This window comes from Canis aureus, chromosome 7 (genome assembly GCF_053574225.1).
Source record: "Canis aureus isolate CA01 chromosome 7, VMU_Caureus_v.1.0, whole genome shotgun sequence".
NCBI classification, from domain to species: domain Eukaryota; kingdom Metazoa; phylum Chordata; class Mammalia; order Carnivora; family Canidae; genus Canis; species Canis aureus.
In genome coordinates, this window is record NC_135617.1 from 25,141,485 (window position 1) to 25,162,852 (window position 21,368).

At 36.1% G+C, this 21,368-nt stretch overlaps 1 protein-coding gene across 2 annotated transcripts; it reads right to left on the reverse strand.

Moving 5' to 3' along the window:
* Positions 1-2,459: 2,459 nt before the first annotated feature.
* SPACA1 (sperm acrosome associated 1) lies at positions 2,460-20,136 on the reverse strand. 2 transcript variants are annotated; one of them, XM_077903116.1, is made up of 7 exons: positions 19,830-20,136; positions 13,969-14,025; positions 10,446-10,547; positions 9,220-9,326; positions 8,448-8,583; positions 3,435-3,555; positions 2,460-2,707 (listed from the first exon to the last, which is right to left on the reverse strand). In XM_077903116.1, the coding sequence occupies exons 1-7, from the start codon at positions 20,047-20,049 to the stop codon at positions 2,551-2,553; spliced, it is 900 nt and encodes a 299-aa protein (XP_077759242.1). In that variant the 5' UTR covers positions 20,050-20,136; the 3' UTR covers positions 2,460-2,550. The 2 variants fall into 2 exon arrangements, with proteins under 2 accessions (XP_077759242.1, XP_077759243.1); XM_077903117.1 differs by lacking the exon at positions 19,830-20,136 and adding an exon at positions 19,635-19,785.
* Positions 20,137-21,368: the final 1,232 nt, after the last annotated feature.

A 21,368-nucleotide genomic window follows, 5' to 3' on the forward strand; every position in this document is an offset into this window, starting at 1 on the left:
ATATTTTAATCTATTTCTATATAGGTTTGATGATTATTAAAACTAGTCCAGTGTGGTCATAGTACTTAAGAGAGGAGCTCCTGCTCTTAGGAATAAGGTAACTGGGATCCCTGGGTGGCGCAGCAGTTTGGCGCCTGCCTTTGGCCCAGGGCGCGATCCTGGAGACCCGGGATCGAATCCCACGTCGGGCTCCCGGTGCATGGAGCCTGCTTCTCCCTCTGCCTGTATCTCTGCCTCTCTCTCTCTCTCTCTATCATAAATAAATAAAAATTTAAAAAAAAGAAAAAAAAAGGAATAAGGTAACTTCAAGAAAGACCATCAAAGTAAATCATGATCAGTGGAAGGTCTGAGTAACACCAGATAGATCTAAAAGGGCAAGTGTTACTATAGTCAAGGTATATTGTCAATAGGCAGTGTGTTATACATTGTGAAAGACTACTTCATTGAGCCCTGATGCCTTATAAACAGACCTATCAGACAGTTCTGGTCAAAACTGGATTTCTGAGTTGGCATAGTATTAACATTCATGCATGCTTCCACTTTTGTTCCATATACTACCAATAAATTTGAAAAATACTACACCTATATCTCCTCTTTGGAGAGTCCGAATGTGCATAGCATATTGATGGGCAGTTCTATACTAAAGAAGTCTTCAACTCATATGACCATGAAAACTTGTTTTTCAGAAAACATTTATGTGCCAATAAAGATAGCCTTGGTAAAGCTGCTGTATCAATCTCTTTCAGTGGTTTAAAATAACAAGGTTTATTTCTATCACTTGCTACATATCTATTGTTGGTTGACTGGAGATCATGTGCCATGTGAGCCTCACTCTGGGATCCAAGGTGTCAGAGCAGTCACTACCTTAGTATTCCTAGTTGGTCTAGCAGAGAGGAGATAAGCTTTGGATGTTTTCACAGTGAAATGTTCTAGTCTGAAAGTGACATTTGGAATTTTGTCTCATAACTTATTGATCAGAACTAGTCACATGGCCCCACCTGACCACATGCCTAGAGAGTAGACAGAGAGGAATATTCAGTAAACAGCACTGACAACTAAACCTGTTAATCTGACTGAACTAATGGTCATTGAAATACAGTTAGAAATCACTGCTATTCATGGTTCTAAAAATAAGAATAATAATTACCATTCAAGAATGATCAGCACCTATGCCATATTAATCAGGAATAAGAAATGGAAAGCTGACTTTTTTTTTTTAATGCTTATCTAGGAGGAAGAAGGGTGTCACCAAAAAACCCACAATTATTTTGGAAGATTTTATTAAAACAATTTCTTTTTACTTTGAAGTCTCCAGTGGAATTCCCACAACGGATAATGATCATTTTCCAGCCAATTCTTCATTGCTTCTCTCAAGCACAAATATAAAATAGAAAGCATGGATAATTCCACAACACAGCCTATTTCTAGGCTACCAGAGGGGTGTATACCATAAATGCCCATTTATAGCATCTTCTTCACAGATGGGCAGTTAATGCTGTCATCAGATAAATCTTGTAATAAGATCAATAAAGTTGGCATAGAATTCACCTATAAAAAATTAAGTGTATTTTGTGCTACTATCATAACCTCTGAAAATTAATTTCTGATAAGTTTACCAAATTAAACTTTCTAGTGCCTTGGTATCTTGCATGATATTTGGCCATATCACACAATAATAGCACAAGATGACAGAGATGATGCTCAGAAATAAGAAATAATAATGGTTTTAAGATGTTATTACCTGTATACCAAGCACAATGAAGGTTCTTATCAGTGGATATTCAAAAAATCCTTAATTTATTTTTTTTTCTGTGAGAAATACAGGGCAGTTAAATTTATATCATTTACTCAGCCATGTCCAAGTTCCACCCCACCTCCTCTTTACAGATTTCTTACCTACAATCATAATTACATTACCTAAAATAGTGTAAAATGCTTTGAGTGATGTTTGGCACATAGTAGTTACTGAGTGTTACTGGTGGTTGTTGCTGTTATTATTATTTCATGTCTTATAAGTGATGCTTTGTATGTCACACACTCTGCAGAAATTCTAAAGTATGATTAATCTTAATAAATTCAACCCAGCACTCTCAGAAGATAGAATTCAACCCAGTACTCTCAGAAGATAGAAAGTCTAATATGTAAAACATCTTCTCTATTACATTTTTCTTATTTGGGACAAAACAGGCAAATCACCTTAGAAATGATCAAACTGGAAAAAAAAAAGAAATGATCAAACAGATAAAAAATGTGTTTAGAATATTATGTGTGTATGTACCTCTAGGTAAATGTGACAAAGTAATTACCTGAAATGGCAAATGTGGAGAACAAATTAAAATTATTTTTGATAACTCCATCACAAAGATACACTGACTAAAACAGCCCCTTCTCATACCACACACTGATTAAGCACATTCTCATATTACATTACATTTAGACTGTGGAAATCACTTGCAATATTATTAAAGTATTTCACCATATATTTTATTTTTATACTAATGAATCTGATATTCTCTACTCTCTTTTGGTTTCTTATATATCAACCATACATCATTCATTCCATTCACTTAAAGCATCATCTTCATTTCCAGGTATTTCTGTTGGTGACTGGTCAAGAGAAGTTGAATCTTTGTATCTCATTGAACTCAGTTCAGACTGTATCTCAGTTGTTGAGGCTTTCTCCCCCCAGAAAGACTTGACTGCCCCCCTGGAGAAAAAGCAAAAACAAAACAAATATCCTTTATGAATTGAAAACCAAAACTAAGTAGGTATATATAATTTTCTGCATATAGAAATGTGTCTTTAGTTATGATATTTTTAGTTTGTGGTGCATCAGCTACATTTGTGATAGTAGATGAATCCTCAGGCTGTACCAGGGTGTAAACTCATATAAATATTAGAAATATTCTTTCAAAAAATTAATTAGTAGTTTATACCAATCAAGTTTTAGAGTTGTGAGAACTACAACTGAACATACATATTCATTCAAAACATTTTTGGGGGGGATCCCTGGGTGGCTCAGCGGTTTAGCACCTGCCTTCAGCTCAGGGCATGATCCCGGAATCCCGGGATTGAGTCCTGCATTGGGCTCTGTGCATGGAGCCTGCTTCTCTGCTTCTCCTTCTGCCTGTGTCTCTCTGTCTCTCATGAATAAATAAATGAATAAATAATACCTTTAAAAAATATTTTTTTTTTGCAATTACCATGTAAAATTATAAAAATTGCACTTAAAGCTCTCTCATGGTGAGAAGCAAGTCATGATCTTAGGTAGCCTGAAGCAGAATAGTTGCAGGAGGTATACAGGGTATTGGACTATTTCAAGTCATATATGGGGGGTGTTATAGACAGGCCTTTGGGTTCATCAAACAAGAGGGGTGTGCCAGACAAGGAGGACATCAAGCAAGGGTGATGACTCAGTTCAGTCCTTCACCTACCAGTTTATAATTAAGAAGATCAGTATAAAGATCACGAATATACAGATAACAACTCCTATGGTCAGCACAAAAACTAGGACTGCATCAGTGTCTGGTCGAGCTGATCTTTTCATTTGCAATTCTAGAGAAAAAACACACATCTGATGATTATTACTACTGGAAAAAAAGATATCTAAATAGAAACTTTATATATAAAAATTAACTCTAGAAAAACACAGAATTAATGAAAAGAAAGTTACTAATAAACTTGCTCATGAACTCTGAAATGTCCTTTACAAACATGCAGAAAATTTGAAATAATTTAACACCGAACATTCTGTATTTCCACCACCTAGATACTACCATCAACACTTTACTACCCATCTATCCATCCTCCTATAAATCCATTCATCCATCTTTTTTCAATGCATTTCAACATTATTTGCTAATGTCTGCAACCTTCCCCCGAAAAAACTTCAAAAGGTGTATCATTAACCAGAGTTCAATACTTGTTTATATTTTTTCTTTTGAGGTAAAATTTTTGATGAATTGCACAAAAATTTTAAATGTACATTTATTTAGTTTTGGCAAATGCAAACGCACATATATAATTCAAACCCTGTGAAGTCACAGAATATTGCTATACCCCATCAATTCCCTTGAGTCCCTCCAGGTAATTTCTGCCCCATCCTCCAGAGGCAACTACTATACTAATGCTCTTTTCCACCACAGATTAGTTCTGCTTGTTTTAGAACTTTATAGGAATGGAAAGATATACTATATATTCCTTCATGTGAGGCTTTTTTACTCAGCCTGTTTTAGAGATTCACCAAAAGTGCTGCATACATCAATATTTTTTTCTTTTTTTATTGATGAGTAGTATTCTAATTTGTTTATTCATTCTTCTACTGATGAACAGGTAGGCTGTTGCTGCTTTAAGCTATCATAAATAAACTGCGATGAACATTTTTATGCAAGTCATCTGCAAACATGTATTTTCCTTTTCTTGAATAAATATTTAAGAGTGGAACTCCTGGGTCATAGGGAAGAGGTATTCTTTAGTTTACTAAGAAACTGTAAGATCTTTGCCCAAACTGATTATAATGGTTATATAAGTTTTGTGAATTTTTTTCTCCCAGGTTTTGGCTTGCCTATTCATTTTTCTAATGATTTTTTTAATGAGCTAAAGTTTTTAATTTTAATGAAGCCTAATTTATCAATGTTCCCTTTTATGGTGATTGTTTTGAGTCATAGCTAAGAAACCCTAGCCTACTCCAGTATCATGCAGATTTTCCCCTATGTTTCTTTTTTAAACCTTTATGTTTAAAGTTTTAATTTTTACATTTGGAACTATGACATCTCAGGGCACCTGCGTGGCTCAGTTGGTTAAGTGGTCTGCCTGTGTGCCTTCCAACAACTTCACCATCACCTGACATGCTCAGATCATGATCCCAGGGTCCCAGGGTCCTGGGATTGAGCCCCGAGTCAGGCTCCCTGCTCAGTGGGGAGTCTGCCTCTCCCTCTCCCTCTGCCCCTACACTCCCCTACCTCTCGACCCCACCGCCCAGGCGAGCTCTCACTACTCTCTCAAATAAATAAATAAAATAAAGGACTATCATATATCTTTAATTTTTATATATGTTGTAAGATAGAGCTTCAAGTTTATTTTTATACAAATATCCACACAACACTTTTAAATTAGACATTCTCTCCCATATCTTTCTGCTCTTCCTGAAAATAAGGCTATTAAAGAGACAAAGCCAGGCTACCATATGCATTATAACATTGCTATACTATAAATTGGTGAAAAGCCAATTACATCAAATACTATTTATTTTACCAATTATATAGCTTTCTTATGGTTCTTCCTAGTCCTCAAAATCATAGAATCATAAAGAATTCATGTGGAGAAGGATCAGAGAGATCTCTGGATACAATTACTGAATTACACTGATAAGTAAACCAATGTTCAGGGAGGTTTAATGATTTGTGCAAGCTATGTTTTATATATTGCAATATTTTAATTTTGGTAAGTACCCCTCTTTCAGAAGTAGTTTCTTTTGTATGGGCAATCTCATCTGCTTATTTGTCTGAATTTTTTTCCTATTTTTTAAACACCATGGAGTATAATTTTTCATTCTCCTTAGTAATTCTAGAGCTATAAATTCAATTGGTGATCTCACTAAATAGTCCCAAGTATTATAGAGAAATCACAACATATATTCCAACATTGTTGGATTTTTAAAATCTTTTTGTTTTTGATAATTTTGGATTTACAGCAGTGAGGTTTTTAAAGCTCAAATGAAAGATCCCTTTTAGGATTAAAACCTTAGAAGAAGAAATGCAAAATTCCTTTCCATTTATTCATTACTCTGCAATACTAGCCAAGAGGATGAAGAGTGAGAGGTATAAAGATTTTACTTTATTTCAAGAGCAGTCTTCTTGCAAGGATCACTTTTATATCTAGATTACTTTTATACCTAAAAAAAATAGGCTGCATTTCCTATTGAAATTTCTTATTGAAAAACAGGATGGATTTCAATGTTCTGACTTCTTAGAAAAATGAAGCTTATGTTTGCATTTGTTTTCTAGGGCCATGATAGCAGAGTACCACAAACTGGGTGACTTAAAAGCAACAGACAATTTATTGTCTCATAGTTCTAAAGGCTAAAAGTCTGAATGCAACGTGTTGGTAATACCCTGCTCACTCCAAAGGCTCTGGGGGTGGATCCTTCCCTGTGTGTCTTTGTGTCTTCATATGACATTCTCTTCTCTCTCATTCTGTGTTTGTGTCCAAATTTCCCTCTTCTTATAAGGACACCAGTCATAGTGAATTAAAGGCCCACTCTTTTCTAGTATGTATGACCTTATCTTACCCAAACAAATTATATCTGCAACGATCCTGTTCCCATCACAGTCACATTCTGAGGTTCTGGAAGTTAAGACTTGAGAAGGGAGACACAATTCAATCCATAACAATGCCTAATTATAAAGACAACTATTGTGGAAGTGAAAAATCTGATGTATAGGGGTGGATGGGAAATTGTCATTAACTAAACCATATTTACCCTAAAGATATTTTAATTGTGGGTACTTGTTTCAGGCCAGTACCATACTGTGTTGACATTTATAGACAAAATAGTTGTTTTATGTCCAAATAGCCAAAAGGGTCTGTCACAGGAGTATTCCCAATTGTCACTTTTTAAAAGAAGCTAATAGATACCAAAGTGCTCTAAAAGCATTTTGTCATTTAACCAGACCATGTACTGAGATGGCAAAGCTAACCCATCAGCGTTGGACTGCTACAAGAGGGAAGTCAGCTTTGTCTCATTTAAGGGCTAACACTTCAGGGTCTGTCTCTAGCCCTTAGCTTACACATTATCAAATGCATATTGACTTCTACAAAACAAACTGAGGGTGGCTGAAGGGGTGGTGGGTGAGGCGATGGGGTAACTGGGTGGCGGGCATTAAGGAGGGCATGTGATATAATGAGTGCTGGGTGTTACATACAATTGATGAATGACTGAACTCTACCTCTGAAAGTAATAATACATGATATGTTAATTAACTGAATTTAAATAAAATAATTTTTTAAAAAGACTTTTTTTATAAAGATTTATTTTTTATTTATGATAGACACGGGGGGAGAGAGAGAGAGAGAGAGAGGCAGAGACACAGGCAGAGGGAGAAGCAGGCTCCACGCCGGGAGCCCGACGTGGGACTCGATCCTGGGACTCGATCCTGGGACTCCAGGACCGCGCCCCAGGCCAAAGGCAGGCGCCAAACCGCTGAGCCACCCAGGGATCCCCAAAAGACTTCTAATCAAAAGAAGAGCTATGGTCCTAACAAGGACTAGGCTGTGGGGACAAAAACTGAGAATGGCCCCCAAAACTTTTATTACTCTAAACTAATACTCACTGAGATATTTTTTAGTTTGATGAGGTTTGATCCTTTCTTGCTTTTTTTAAGCATTTTTTTGAAATTATCCTTTTACTAATACTTGATATCTCAACATGAGATTATTAGCTTTCACCATAAATATTTTTTAAAGACAGTAAACACATTAAAGAAAGTTGTAGTTTATTCTTAAAAGTCATGCCTTAAACACTTTAGCTTATTTCCATTTTAATAAACAGTGTTATGCTGTATGGTATCTCTAAACTATAGCATAAATTCTTTACTAGGGATTCAGAAAAAGCTTCAAGAAATCCATGGATTCTATTAAAATAACAGGTAGTTTTTGGCAGGTTTGTTTATGTGGGCATTTCTTCTGGGAAAAGCCTCCTGAGTTTTGATTTGATTCTCAAAAGAACTTGTGACCAAACCCCCTCATTACCTCAAAAACAATGACAACTATAATAAAAATGGCTAAGAGCAACTGAACAAAAGGAAATAATTGGATATGTTATACATCATAGTCTAAACTGAAAGGACATGCACATGGAACCATTTTGCAAGGGAAGCATAGTTTCTAACATGTAAAATTATGTTCAGGGCAAGATTTGTCTTTTGTAACATATATTGAGGACTGTACTCTTGTTTCATCAAAAAATATTTTCTTCAAATGAATAATTTTTAAAGAGCCATGTTTTGAAATAATGTTTCTTAATTTTATTATTTTACTGTATCAAAAATTTTGTAAGCATCTATGAGAATTCCATGTATCCATTTCACTTTTGTGACAGAAGTGAGAGAATATAATTCAAGTTAGAGGACTGCCTTTGGAGATGCTTCAGGAATGCACCAGTTTCCCAAAGGGAAACACATCTGACTCTAAATTGTGAAAAAGAAATTAAGTACCACCTTGTAGAAAGTCTAAATGATAAACACCAGTGGTTTTCCAAAGGTTGTCCCTGAGCCAGCAACACGTGGGAACTTGTTAGAAAGGCAAACTGCTGTGCCAGCCCCACCCAAGATCTACTGAATCAGAAACTCTGGGAGTGAGGCTATCAATCTATTTCAAGAAGCCCTCCAAATGATTTTGATGCTTTTTAAGTTTGATATAAGCAAACCAAAATATAACTGGGCACTTACCACTTGTTGTATAGACTGTGAATTTAACTGTTGCTATTATTTCATTATTATCCAAGGTGGCACACTCAAAAATCAAGGGGTGAACTTCCCTGCGTACTTCCAGGATTGCTGAATCATTTGCAAGGATAATGGGTTGCTATTTAAAAAGGAAAAAAAAAGTGCCAACATTCTTCATGTATACTTAAGATCAGGAAACAATTTATTTCCCATAACAAAAGAATAGTCATTGTCTCAGTCTAGGACAGTAACTGATTATGCACATGGATTTTAGAGTCAGACAATCCCGACATTAAGTACTAACTCTAAGATTTCTGTCTGTGTGACTCTCTGCTTCTCAGTTACTTATCTGTAAAATGGGTGTAATGGTAAGAAATATCTCATAGATTGGGTTAAAAGAAACTATAGTGCTTGGTGTGTGTCTGATATTTAATAAGCCCTCTATTAATGTTAGTTACTATTATCATCATATAATTCCTGTACATAAAAATGAAAACTTTGCTTCCAAAATAGAATACTTTATATAAAAGGGATGTTTTTAAGTTCTGATAATAGCTGACCCCAAGACATATGTAAAGTTTTAGCCCCACTTAATAATGCAATTATTGAATTATTAAAATTAAATTAAAATCTCAATAATAACAAGGCTGTAAGATTTTTAACTTCATTTTTGCAAACTGCTTCTAAAAAGAAAGTTTTCTGATAGCCATCAAGTACTGGAAACAAATTTTATTGCTCACTAGAAAGCGCCACATTACATACATTCATTACTTACTTGGTCTGGCCTTAGAAGTTTCCAAACATATTTGAAACGATTTACAGGAGATATATGAACACATGGCAGTCTAACACTGTCAAGACTTTCTGTAACTGGTCTACCCCCTAAAAACAAGAAAAATTAAATACATATATACCATTAGGCATTGTAAGTTGCTTTATACAAAGACTACTTTTAAAGGCCACTTTTTTTTTTAAGATTTTATTTATTTATTCATGAGAAACACACACACACACACACACAGAGAGGCAGAGACACAGGCAGAGGGAGAAGCAGGCTCCATTCAGGGAGCCTGATGTGGGACTTGATCCCGGGTCTCCAGAATCAGGCCCTGGGCTAAAGGCAGTGCTAAACCGCTGAGCCACCCGGGCTGCTCTAAAGGCCACTTTTGTGGTATGCCTGGTGGCTCAGCGGTTGAGCACCTGCCTTCGGCTCAGGGTGTGATCCTCCGGTCCCAGGATGGAGTCCCACATCTGGCTCCCTGCATATAGCCTGCTTCTCCCTCTGTCTGTGTCTCTGCCTCTCTCTGTGTGTCTCCCATGAATGAATAAATAAATAAAATCTTTTTTTTAAAAGCCACTTTCAGTTTAACATCAATTATATGCAGGAAGTTATCAAAATTATTATTGAGAGTTTGAGTGTAGAAGAATAGAGAGGGGTGAGTGGATGCAAAGTAAAATCATCAAAAGGAGCAGGTGGAAAATACCATAGCTGTGTGGTCCTTTGGCAGAATAAATAGCAAGGGCATCCAACTTAGTGATCTATTAGATTAAACTTTGAGATCTGCCAGTGACTTTCAATTTACTGGTTAGAAACCCCCACTAGAGATGATGAAATCTCAAAGTAATGTAATATTATATAGAAAAGCTTACAAACTTACCAATTTAAAGTCTGCCAATCTACTAATAAAATGTCATTACCAAAGTGTCAAAGGTGTTTCACTACAGATTAGCTTTGACCACAGACCTTGAGTATAATAAAGTTCCAGTGTATTACAGAGACTATATGTTAAATTTTAAACAACACTGAAGAATGTAAAGCAAAAGCAGAAAAGTACTCAGAGCTATAATTGTCTAGGTAAGTGGAATTTTAAGTTTTATCATAATTTTCTTTCAGTATATCAATTGATCAATTCCTTCCACCCATGGCAACCTGAGGTTAAAGCTATTTCCCCAGAGTAAGCCCTTCCCCTCCAACTCCTTCCAATGCAGAGTCCAACTCACAGCCACAATCTACGGGTCCACGGCATTCTTCCACTCGTACAATACACTTGGATTCACCTCCAGGGCATCCATTTGTTAGTATAACTTCTCTAATACCAACACCTTCAGTAAAAGAAATCAGCAAATGTTAAGAAAAATTAATTCTACTTTCTTTACTTTTCCACCTAGGTCTTTTTTTTTTTTTTTTTTTTTTTCACCTAGGTCTTTTTTGAGACTTTTCTTCTAATTTTAGAAATTCCTAAATTCAGAGTGATGACACTTAGAATTTTTATGCCCCTCATTTTATTTCGTAAAACAGCATTTCCCAAAGTGAGTTACATGAAACACTGAGTTTCCTCTAGTTATCATATGAAAAAGGATTCCAAAATTATATCCATTTGAAAATGATAAATTAAAATTAAAGGGTCTTCTTTATTACAGAATTTTCAGGGAACTTTTTTAATATGCTAGTAAATTAATGCGCTATTATGTATAAACTTTCATGGACCTAAGATGTAAAATTTTTACATTTTAACATCTTTTAAATGAGAAATCAGAACTTATCTTAGATTGACAGCATGTGACAAATTGGTAGCATTTTTCCTTTTTAGAGGTGCATAAAATATGCTTCTCACAGCTAACAAAAGTCTTAGATTTGATGAAATATAGTAGTAAACAGGATCTCCCAAATTTGTCTGGCCATGGAAGTTTTAGAAGTGGTTTTGGAGCACTGAAGGACTTTCCAAAAATCATATTTTAAAACATAAATGATGCTTTTTAATATTTAGATTAGTAAAGTCTCTGTATTAAATATAAGAGGACAAAGTATTAATGACCAAATCTCAATTTCTAACAAATAGTGTCTTGAGAATTACCACAGTTTTTTTACCACAAGAAATCAAGTTTCTACTAACAGATCTCAGATCTCCACTGGGTTTGCCTTTCATCACCAGAATTGAGGAACATGATAAAATGCTCTATCAGTGACATGCTAAACATGTCCTAGGATAAGTGACCTATGATATGACTGTGTAGCCACAGGCTAAGGAACAGTCCATCTTGATTTCCTTTTCTACCAGATTCCCTCTTTCAGCCCCTAAAGATGTTAATCACAAAACCTCTCAAGGGCAAGGGAGAGTTGAAGTCGAGAGATGACTTACAACAGTGCTTCTCAAACTTTAGAGTGCATGCAATCACCTGGAAATCTTATTAACAGGCAAATTCTGATTCAGTAGGTCTGGAGTAGGTTCTGAGATTCTGCATTTCTAACAAGCTCCCAGATGTTGCTGATGCAGCTGGTCTGTGGACCAAACTTTGAGTAGCAAGGGAGAGGACTCTACATGAGATAAGGAGATGAAAGGTTGGAAGAGGAAAGATCTCTTTTTAATTTTTTTCAATTTTAAGTCTAGTATAGTTAACATACAGTATTAGCTTCAGGTGTACAATATATTGATTCAACAATTCTACACATTACTCGGTGCTCATCATAATTGTACTCTTCGAGGAAAGATCTCTTGATTAATAAGAGATGCCTAAGAATGGCTGCAGTATAGCTCCGCTTGAATTTGTGAAAGGTACCTCTCTAGATGCACAGGCTTATTCTAAAATGCACAAATATTTTCCAAGCAAGCTTATTTGTGAATTTATTTAGCCAAATACAGTTCATTGTGATGACATGTGTAGGCGTGAGATTTTCTGTAAGTCTAAGTAACACCTAAAAATCTGCCTGGGTATTCCAGAAAAAGTAAACTTTTTGACTGCTGAAATATTATTTTGAGAGTTCAGTAGAATTTTCACCAAAGTGCTTTTTTCCCCTCTAAATAGTTTTTATAAATTGAAAATATTTTAAAATATTTTAGATGTAAAATGTTGCCTTTTAAGGTTTATCTTTCTCCTTAGAATTTATCCCCATCTGATGTATTACATGTTTTAATATTATTTTTGTCTTTGCCCCTATACACTTCCTGTAGGGAAGGAATTGTTCTACCACTTATAGCAATGCCTGGTACATAGTAGGCAAAATTCAAAAAATCATTTGATGAATATGTAATTTCTGAAACACATCTTTAAAAAATAGAGTAATACAATATAAATTACTAGAACTGTCATAAAAGTAATTCTCTACCTGTGAAATTTCTCAAGCTGCAAAAGAAAGATGTAAATTGCAAATGAATATTCACAGGTTTATTACATGTATTCCTTTCATTTTGGACTCTGATCCACTAAGAAGTTAAGGAAAAAATTAGGTTTAAAATTATCTTGAGACAGAAAATAGAATACTGATTGTCAGGGGTTGGGCAGGGACAGCAGAGAGTTAGTGTTTAAGAGGAACGGAGATTTGACTCCAGGATAATGAAAAAGTTCTGGAGATAGATGGTGGTTAATAGTTGCATAACAACGTGAACATGTTTAATGTCACTGAGTTGTATATTTAAAGGTTAAAATAGTAAACTTTATGTTAGGTTTATTTTGCCACAGTAAAGGGCAGCCCTGGTGGCTCAGCGGTTTAGCGCCGCCTTCAGCCCAGGGCCTGACCCTGGAGACCGGGACCAAGTCCCATGTCGGGCTCCCTGCATGGAGCCTGCTTCTCCCTCTGCCTGTGTCTCTGCCTCCCCTTTCTCTCTCTGTGTCTCTCATAAATAAATAAAATCTTTAAAAAAATACACTAATTCAAATATAAACAATTCAGGTGTAATTTAAAAAAATCATTCTGCTCTAGGTCTGCATGGATTTTGCTTCTTATCATTTGGTTTTTATCTTTGCCTCCCTTCACTATCCTTTTTCCAAGGCAGTTTTATTTAGGATAAACTTAATTTCATTGCAAATTATCTATTGTCTTCTCAGCATTCTAGTCTATCGTGATTGTCAAAAGATGGTCTTCTAACCAGCAGCATCAGATTTATTTGTGAACTTGTTTAGAAATACAAACTCTTAAGCTCCTCCAAAGGCCTAGGGAGTTAGTAACTCTGGGGTAGGTCTAGCAGTCGTGTTTTAACAAGTCCTGCAGGCACTTAGGTTTGAGAAACACTGGTCTATTATGGTATGTGTAGCCTTAATTCCACCTCTATCTATGTAAGAGATTTTATATCCAATGTCTATTCATGGAATGATAGAGGTCATAGTTTTTTTTAATATTATCTTTCCCCTCAAGCTAATACCTCTTTTCTCCAAGACATAACATATGAATTGGAGAAATGTAGAATTTAGAATAGACTATTACAAATAAGCAAATTTCTTGATTTGCCACACAGTCTGTGGGAAGACATCTCTGAGATGCACGGAAGATCTTTCATCTTCTGAACACCTGTGAGATAAAAGTTTCACTTGATAAAATCAGTTTAAGTGCCAAAAAAATATAGGGAGCTGGCTTAAAATAAGGCTTAGAGGTTATAAACTGAAAATATCTTACCTTTTGAGTTTTGTATGTGAATTATAATTTGAGAGATAAATGAAAGTACACAAATTACATATAAAAATTGCCAGTTTTTACCTTCCCTTCTCCCCAAATTACATATTGTTGATTTGTCTGCTCTATGCTACTTACCACATGTAACAGTGCACATCCCAAATTCTACTTCTTTGACTACTGTCTGATTTGAAGCTAAACATAAAATGCAAATATACATTATTCAATCATATGAAAACTTTTCAAATGGAAAAATTGTTACTTGAGGATGAAGGATACAAGCACTTATCATATGGGAAACAAAGAGTTTTTAAGTTTTATTAAATCAGAAAATCAGTGTCATTCCTAGTACATCTTCTAATATTGTTAAATCAAAAGAAGCCTAAACCTTCAAAGTACTTAAATAAGTTAGGAAATGTCTTGCAAAGGTCTATATTCAAACTTTAATATAAATTAAAAAAAAATTCCATCAGCTCAACACATGGTGAGTTAAAGTTCTATAGGTCAGAAAAACAAAACAAAACAAAAGCCTGCTAATTGTAAGGCCCCAATTTTGTCTATTCTCTATTTTTCAAAAAAAAAAAGTTGAGTATATCATTTCCATCCAAAAAGAAGTCTTTATGCCATGTGTTCATTAAAAATATGTCGTAGAATGGTTCTATACCTTCTTAGGTTAAGATGATAAATTATTCCCAAGAATTTATTTCAACACTTTATTTAGCAGGATAATTTAGGAATATACATGTATTTGAGTAGTTAAATATTGTTGATTTTAAATCACGTTACTCTGTTTCTAATTGTTTTGAAGTTTGGCATTATTTCTACCAGCTATAGTATATAACCAATTCTTCATAGCAGATAAGAACTGATGTTTCAATATAAAAAATATTACATGAGGTGTTAGAATTTTTTAAAGCATTGTATCCTAAATTAACAATATTACATGGGAAAGTGCATAAGAATTGGAGTCCAAATTGCTCCTTCTACCACTAACTAGGTGAATTTGAGCAAATTACTTTAACTCTATCAGGCCTAGTTAACACTTCTGCAAAAAATTGGAAAGGAGAACCTATTTTATTTTATTATGAATTAAATGAGAGTATCTCTAAGAATTAAATGAGATAATATATGTGAAAACAATCTGTAACTTTAGTGCTATAAAAGTGATACTTTTAGTGATACTTAAGATATCATAACTTCATTCACACTCAGTGCACATCAGATTTTTTTCCTATTTTGGTTACTGTAAGACAATATCTTCACAAAGACTGCTATTCTATACTTACAAGCACCAAATACAGTTCCCTGAATACATAGTATGCTCTTGATGTATATATGTTAAGTAAATCAATATTGACTTTGTTAAATTATTTGGAATATCATGATCAATTCTGAATTGATGCTTTTGCTTCAAATACTTGGATACTTTCTGCTGGCACATTGTGGGATATATACTAAAAGCCAAATCTAGAACATAGAAAAAACAGGTAGGAGGATGAGTTAATACTTTCAGACTCTAAATATAGCTTCTTTTCAAAAACTATTAGTTAATCAATCAGCCCTACTATTCACTACCTATGCTACTTTGGGAAAGTTATTTAAGCTCTTCTAACTTCAGAAAAAAAAAATGGATTTAATCAGATGATCTCTAAGGTCCCTTTTGACTGTGAGTGCCCATTAGGTCATTCAATGACTTCCATTTTTTATAGGGGTCGCCTAATGGTGGGTCAGAGAAACTACATGTATCCGGACTTCAGTGTGGTATTTGCCAAAATTTCCTGTCATATTCTTATGAGTAAAAAGGAAATATGTGGTCTGAATGCTAGTAAACTTTTATATGTAACTGTTTTTATATGTAAACAGTAATATCCAGTGTTGCTATTGGTTAGTGTCAATGTATAAGGAAAGAGTATCATAGGACTCTGTCCTGTTTAATATTTTTATTAATGACCTGGAAATATTGGTATGATCATGCTAAGTCCAGAGGTTCTGAAAAACTAGGAAGGATAGCAAATAAGTTTGAAGATAAATCTGGCTCTAAAAAAATGCCAGGATGGAATACTAGGCAAGTCTACCAAAATGAAGCCTTAGAGAAATGTCTTACACATGGAGCTGAAAAGTAATTCTCCTCAAAATATGGATAGTCTTAATTTGACAGAACAAGTGAAAATAAGTGGAGATTTCAATAGTAAGTTCAATAGGAGTCAAGACTGTTGAGGCCTCCCTAAAAATCTATTCAGTTTTAGATTTTACTGATAAAAGCACGGCATCCATAATGATGCAGATAATGATCACACTCGTTTTTTGTTCTGGTCAGATCCTGGAGTGTTCTCTTAAATTCTGGACAGCACAATTTAAGTGTTGGTATATACCATCAGAGCCCAATTTTAATTTTTGAATTTCTTGAGAATTGATATAGAAGGTTGATATTTCATAATTTTTATTTTTTCTTAGAGGTGTTCCAAAGAAAAAGAGAAAATAGTTATATTTATAAAGGATAAAACTTATTTTAGAGAATGAAATGCATTCTATTTTGCAATTATTATGTAGATCTATTGTTGGTCCCTTTTATAAATGTACGGGTATAACTATAAATCTAAGGGTCTAAGTATACCTTCAGATTTATCAAAAGTTTAACAGTGTATAAAAGGTATGGGGGGGTTAAGAGTTATTAATATAAATCTAACGTATTTTAGTAATTTTTCCTAAGTTTTTAAGCGTTTTGTTATTTCATCATTCATAATGCTGGATTTTATTATTTCTTATTGATTATTCCCAATTATGTCTTTTTTTAAAAAAAGACTAAGATAATAAAATGGAAGAATGTTTGGAATTGCTTAGAAGGATGATGTAATTGCAAAATAAATCATAGCTATTATATCATCCTTTGTTTCCTTATTTTTTGCCTGAAGTATATTGCATCATCTTTAGGAAGCTATAAAAGAACTCTAGAAGCACCTTTCTGGTAGTCTTATTTTTAGCTTTCATTGAACACTGCTGAGGTTTTTAAATTTTTCTTTCTTTTTTTTCTTTTCTTTTTCTTTTCTTTTTTCTTTTCTTCTTTCTTTTCTTTTCTTCCTTTCCTTTCCTTTTCCTTCCTTTTCCTTTTCCTTTTCCCTTTCCTTTCCTTTTCTTCTTTCTTTTCTTCCTTCCTTCCTTTGCCCATAACGGTAGAGAGAAAACTGACAGAGAAAAACACTTCACAAATGTTGGATGAATCAGAAGATGAACATAGACAGCAGCACCTTAGATGCTAATGCTGATGGTGAAATTGACTGCATAAGCAAAATGAGAAATGATAACTTAGATGAATACCCTAGATGAATTTTCTCTAACTCAAAAATCAATGAATTCATATTACATTTCTAAGTATGAAAAGGATATATGGTATTCTCATCCAGTTAGTCTTTCAACAGGAAGGACTTAATCCTGAAATGTTTTATGAACAGAAGCTGGACCACACTGTTTTGCTAAAAGGATATGGACAATATTCTTTCCTTTTTAAAGGTGTTTATCCACCAAAATTTACTTGATAGCATTTGTAAATGGACAGATCATGATGGCAGGTATATATACAAAAGTGACTAAAAAGAAAATAGATGATTTAGAAATGAATAAAATTCATTGGACTAATCATTCTTATTGGTGTTTATAAACCTAAAATGAAAATATTTTGCAATTATGGAGCAAAGAACATGGTGGTCTTCTCATCAACAAAATATGTGGCTTCGTAGTTTTCAAAAGTATTGTGTTTTGACAATGCACAAATTAATAAACCAGAATCTATTAGAGATTTGTCTGAAATCTGGAATCAGCATTTGTAAGATGAATATATTCCAGACTCATGCATAACAGTAAATGAGCATCTAGTTGCATTCAAAGTATCCTGCCCGTTTATGATATTAACATCTTCAAAACCAAGAAATATGGAATAAAAGTTTGGAGTTTTCCATATTTATATTCTTATTAAAATTTCAAATTAGTTGTTTTCATTAACCCTTTATTTTTACTTTTGTAAATTACTTGTAAAATTACTTAAAAGTAAAATTTTTTTAAAAGTCCATTGGATAGCAAATAATGATGACTATTTTTATTGGTCATTGAGGGTTAAAAGGAGCCTTGTCAAATTTTAATAACAGCTCTGGAAATTTTCTAATCTTCAACACCTCCAATTATTTACACTTCTGGATTCTCACTCTCCCCAGGAAAAGCAACTATGCACGAAATCATACATATAAAATTTCAAAAGGTACACAGACTCCCTAAAGTTTACAGATGAGAGAATGAGAGAAAAATAACTTGCCTGCATTTTAATTTGTACCTAAGGCATTGTAACTTCATTGCTTGGGTTTAGCTTAAACTCTACTTAGCATTTCACAGGTAGAACTATCCCTTGAATGGTTTAATACTAAAACTGTTAATTCAATTACTTTTAAAACTGGAGTGAAGCAACAGCTATCATGCTTTAGATAATGTTTTCTTGTCTAGTCTCTCTCACATTTCCAAGGTCAAGGACCTCTCCAAGCTCCCTGTAATGTAATATTATGAAGGCGATGCAAACTCCCATCCCATCATTAACCTCCAATAGTCCATTTCTTTCCATCACTGCGGGTCACAATCTGTTATCAGAAAATAAACAGAAAGGCTGATAAATACAGCACCTATTCTATATGTATAGGAGACAGGAGATTGCCAAGGATATTAAAGAATAATAAAAGAATCTCCGCTGGGTCATTTATAGAGAAAGGGGATCATTTCTCCTTTAAATGGCTGCAAACCAGCAATTTACCTGGCTTTCTACCTACCTACCAGCAGCATGTGAGTTACTAACCAATACAACATGTATAACAGCTTGTCAGGTTTTATTGCTTAATAAGCCAGCAGAACAAGGTAAATTTATGAACCAAGCACAGGTTCATTTTCCCTTGTATTATCAAACAAAACCACTAGTTGGATCCCTTGATAGGTGTTTTCTACTGCCATCATTCCTTTGTGTATGCAAGTTGAAGGTGCAAATATTACATACACCACCATGCTACAGAGGTGCTCAAGGATAGAGCTGTATGAAGCTGACATGGGACTTCTGGGCAGTTTTGTCAGCATTTTGGTCTAAGATGTGTCACAGTGAGGGGAATTCTTCATTCCACCGAGTTCCAACCTAAACAGCAAACGTGGAAAGGAGTAAGATCTCAAGCAATTTGGGACTTAAAAAAGAAAAAAAAAAAAAAACTACAATGGGAAAGAAAAACATGTAACTACCAAGAATCAAAATAATTCCCATTGGATGTACCAAAAAAATCACTCTCCTCACTGGCTTTTAAAAAAATATTTAAGTATTTTTCATTTTAAGTATGTGTTATAAGACATATGTGGAATTGAAGAAACGAAACTATGAATGTATGGGAAGGAGGAAGGAGAACAATGAAAGACGGAAACAAGCCCTAACAGGCTCTTTAATGACAGAGGGAGACGGTTGGCGAATGGCTGGGTGGATTAAGCTATGAAGGAGGGTACTACTTGTGATGACCACTGGGGTTGTATGTATGTGAGGAATCACTGAATTCTACTCAAGAAATCAATATTAAACTGTATGTCCACTAAGTAAAATGTAAATTTAAAAAATAAATGTGGGTTAACATAATAATAATAATAATAATAATAATAATAATAATAATTCCCACTGGTGAGAGGCTACTCCCCAACTCCTATCCCTTAAAAAAAAAAGTGGGAGGGAGGGCATCTTTTTCCTTATCCAGAGCAATATTTAATAGTAATCCTGTAACGACTTCTATGTACGTGCTCACTTATCTTTCTTGGGGCGCCTTGGAGAACTAGCACATTCTCCTCAAGGCCACTGGGCATATGAAGAAAGTGTAAGTTCAAGGCTGTTTGCAAGAGAGCTCTACAGATGTTAACAGGGATAACGGTTCCCACGGTCCTAGGTCAGAGGGCAGGGCTTGGCCCTCCACTGCCCCCGTCGCGGGGCCTCCCGCCCTCACCATCCTCCTCAGTCGCAGACTGGGCTTCGTTCTCCGCCTCGCTCTCGCTCTCGCTCTCGGCCTCCTCCTCGCCCTCGCTCTCGCCCTCGCCCTCGTGGACCAAGCCAGGATCCTGGGCGGCGGTGACGTTCGTCCCACACGCGGAGTGGAGGCCCGCCAGGAGCAGCCAGCCGACCGTCAGCAGCAGCCTGTGGGAGCAGCCCGCGCCCCCGGGGCTCATGGTTCTCGGCCCCGACGGCCGACCGAGGCGCAGCAGCAGCCGCCCGCTCCTGACAAGAGGTGCGTCGAAGAGCGGAGCCCCCGGCCTCCGAACCCCCGAGCCGCGCCCCGGGTAACCATTGAGGCGTCACGGCTCGTCACCGGCGAGCGGAAGGCCTCCCGGGCTCCCAGCGCTGTTGGAACGCGCGCGGGGCCGCCTGTCGCGCCTCGTCCGGCACTTCCGACGGCGCGGCTCGCTTTCCGGCCTTGCAGGTGTGCAAGCGGCGCCGCGGGCTACGCGCGCTCCCGCCGTTGCTAAGCAACCCAGAGCCGCGGTCGCCGCCGCCGCCGCCGCCGGCCTCGCGCCCTCGCGCCCTCGCGCCCTCAGCCTTGTCCCTTCCGAAAGACCTTCGTCCTTCCTACGTTCACTCCTCTCCAAACCGTATCCCTAGACCCCGACGCACTCATCATGTGACTTGGTTTCAAATTCCTCACACGGATTATCCAACTCAGCATGCATCAAAAAGGATCTGTCATAGCCTTATTAAGCATGGTGCCCCCCAGACTAGATCCATATCTGCAGGGGAGGCTGGATTGGCAGAGGATACAGGAACGCACTTTCTTTCTTTCCTGGCTCTGAATCTTTTGTTAATGATACACTTGGGTGTGTATTTAGGTTTTAAGATCAAGTCCGTGTGGGGCTTCTTTATGCTAGATTGGGGGTGGGGAGAGGGGAAGACGGAAGGGTGCAACTTGTTGTCAAGCTTTCTCTACTCCATTCCGTGTTTCATAGCTGATGTTTTTGGAACCAAACCTAAAATGTAACCTTTGTCCCCATTAATTACTGTCTTCAGGCATCCCAGGTGGCTCAGCGGTTTAGCTCGGCCTTCAGCCCAGGGTGTGATCCTGGAGACCGAGGATCCAGTCCCACCTCGGGCTCCCTGCATGGAGCCTGCTTTTCCCTCTGCCTCACTCTGTGTTTCTCATGAATAAATAAATAAAATCTTAAAAAAAAAATTACTCTCTTCTTACTTTGCTCCTATTTTTTAAGCCTCATAGAGATTTTTAAAATTCTGATTCTCGTCTTATCATATTGCATATTTCACCCAAGTTTGATTTGGAAAATATGTCTTTCAGGTCATTAACAAAAATGTTAAACAAGGTGCAACAGGCCTTTTGTTGAATAAAGAATAAAACCGTAAGATGCCACTTTCTGACAATAATCCATTAATCCACACATTGATTTAACCCAATAATCGATTCCTCTACCAAAAAGAAATCCTGTCTTTTGCTAAGGTGAATCAGACTAGAAGCAAGAATACCTTGGCACTGACGCTTGAA

Bases quoted from the DNA above. Each gene is read 5' to 3' on its own strand.
- SPACA1 (XM_077903116.1), bottom strand. From the start codon at position 20,049: ATGAGCCCCGGGGGCGCGGGCTGCTCCCACAGGCTGCTGCTGACGGTC. The intron at 10,548-13,968 runs GTAAGTAGCATA...CTTTTACTGAAG, and splicing joins GATGTGCACTGTTACATGTG to GTGTTGGTATTAGAGAAGTT. The intron at 2,708-3,434 runs GTAGGTGAAGGA...CTTTTTCTCCAG, and splicing joins ATCTTCTTAATTATAAACTG to GGGGGCAGTCAAGTCTTTCT.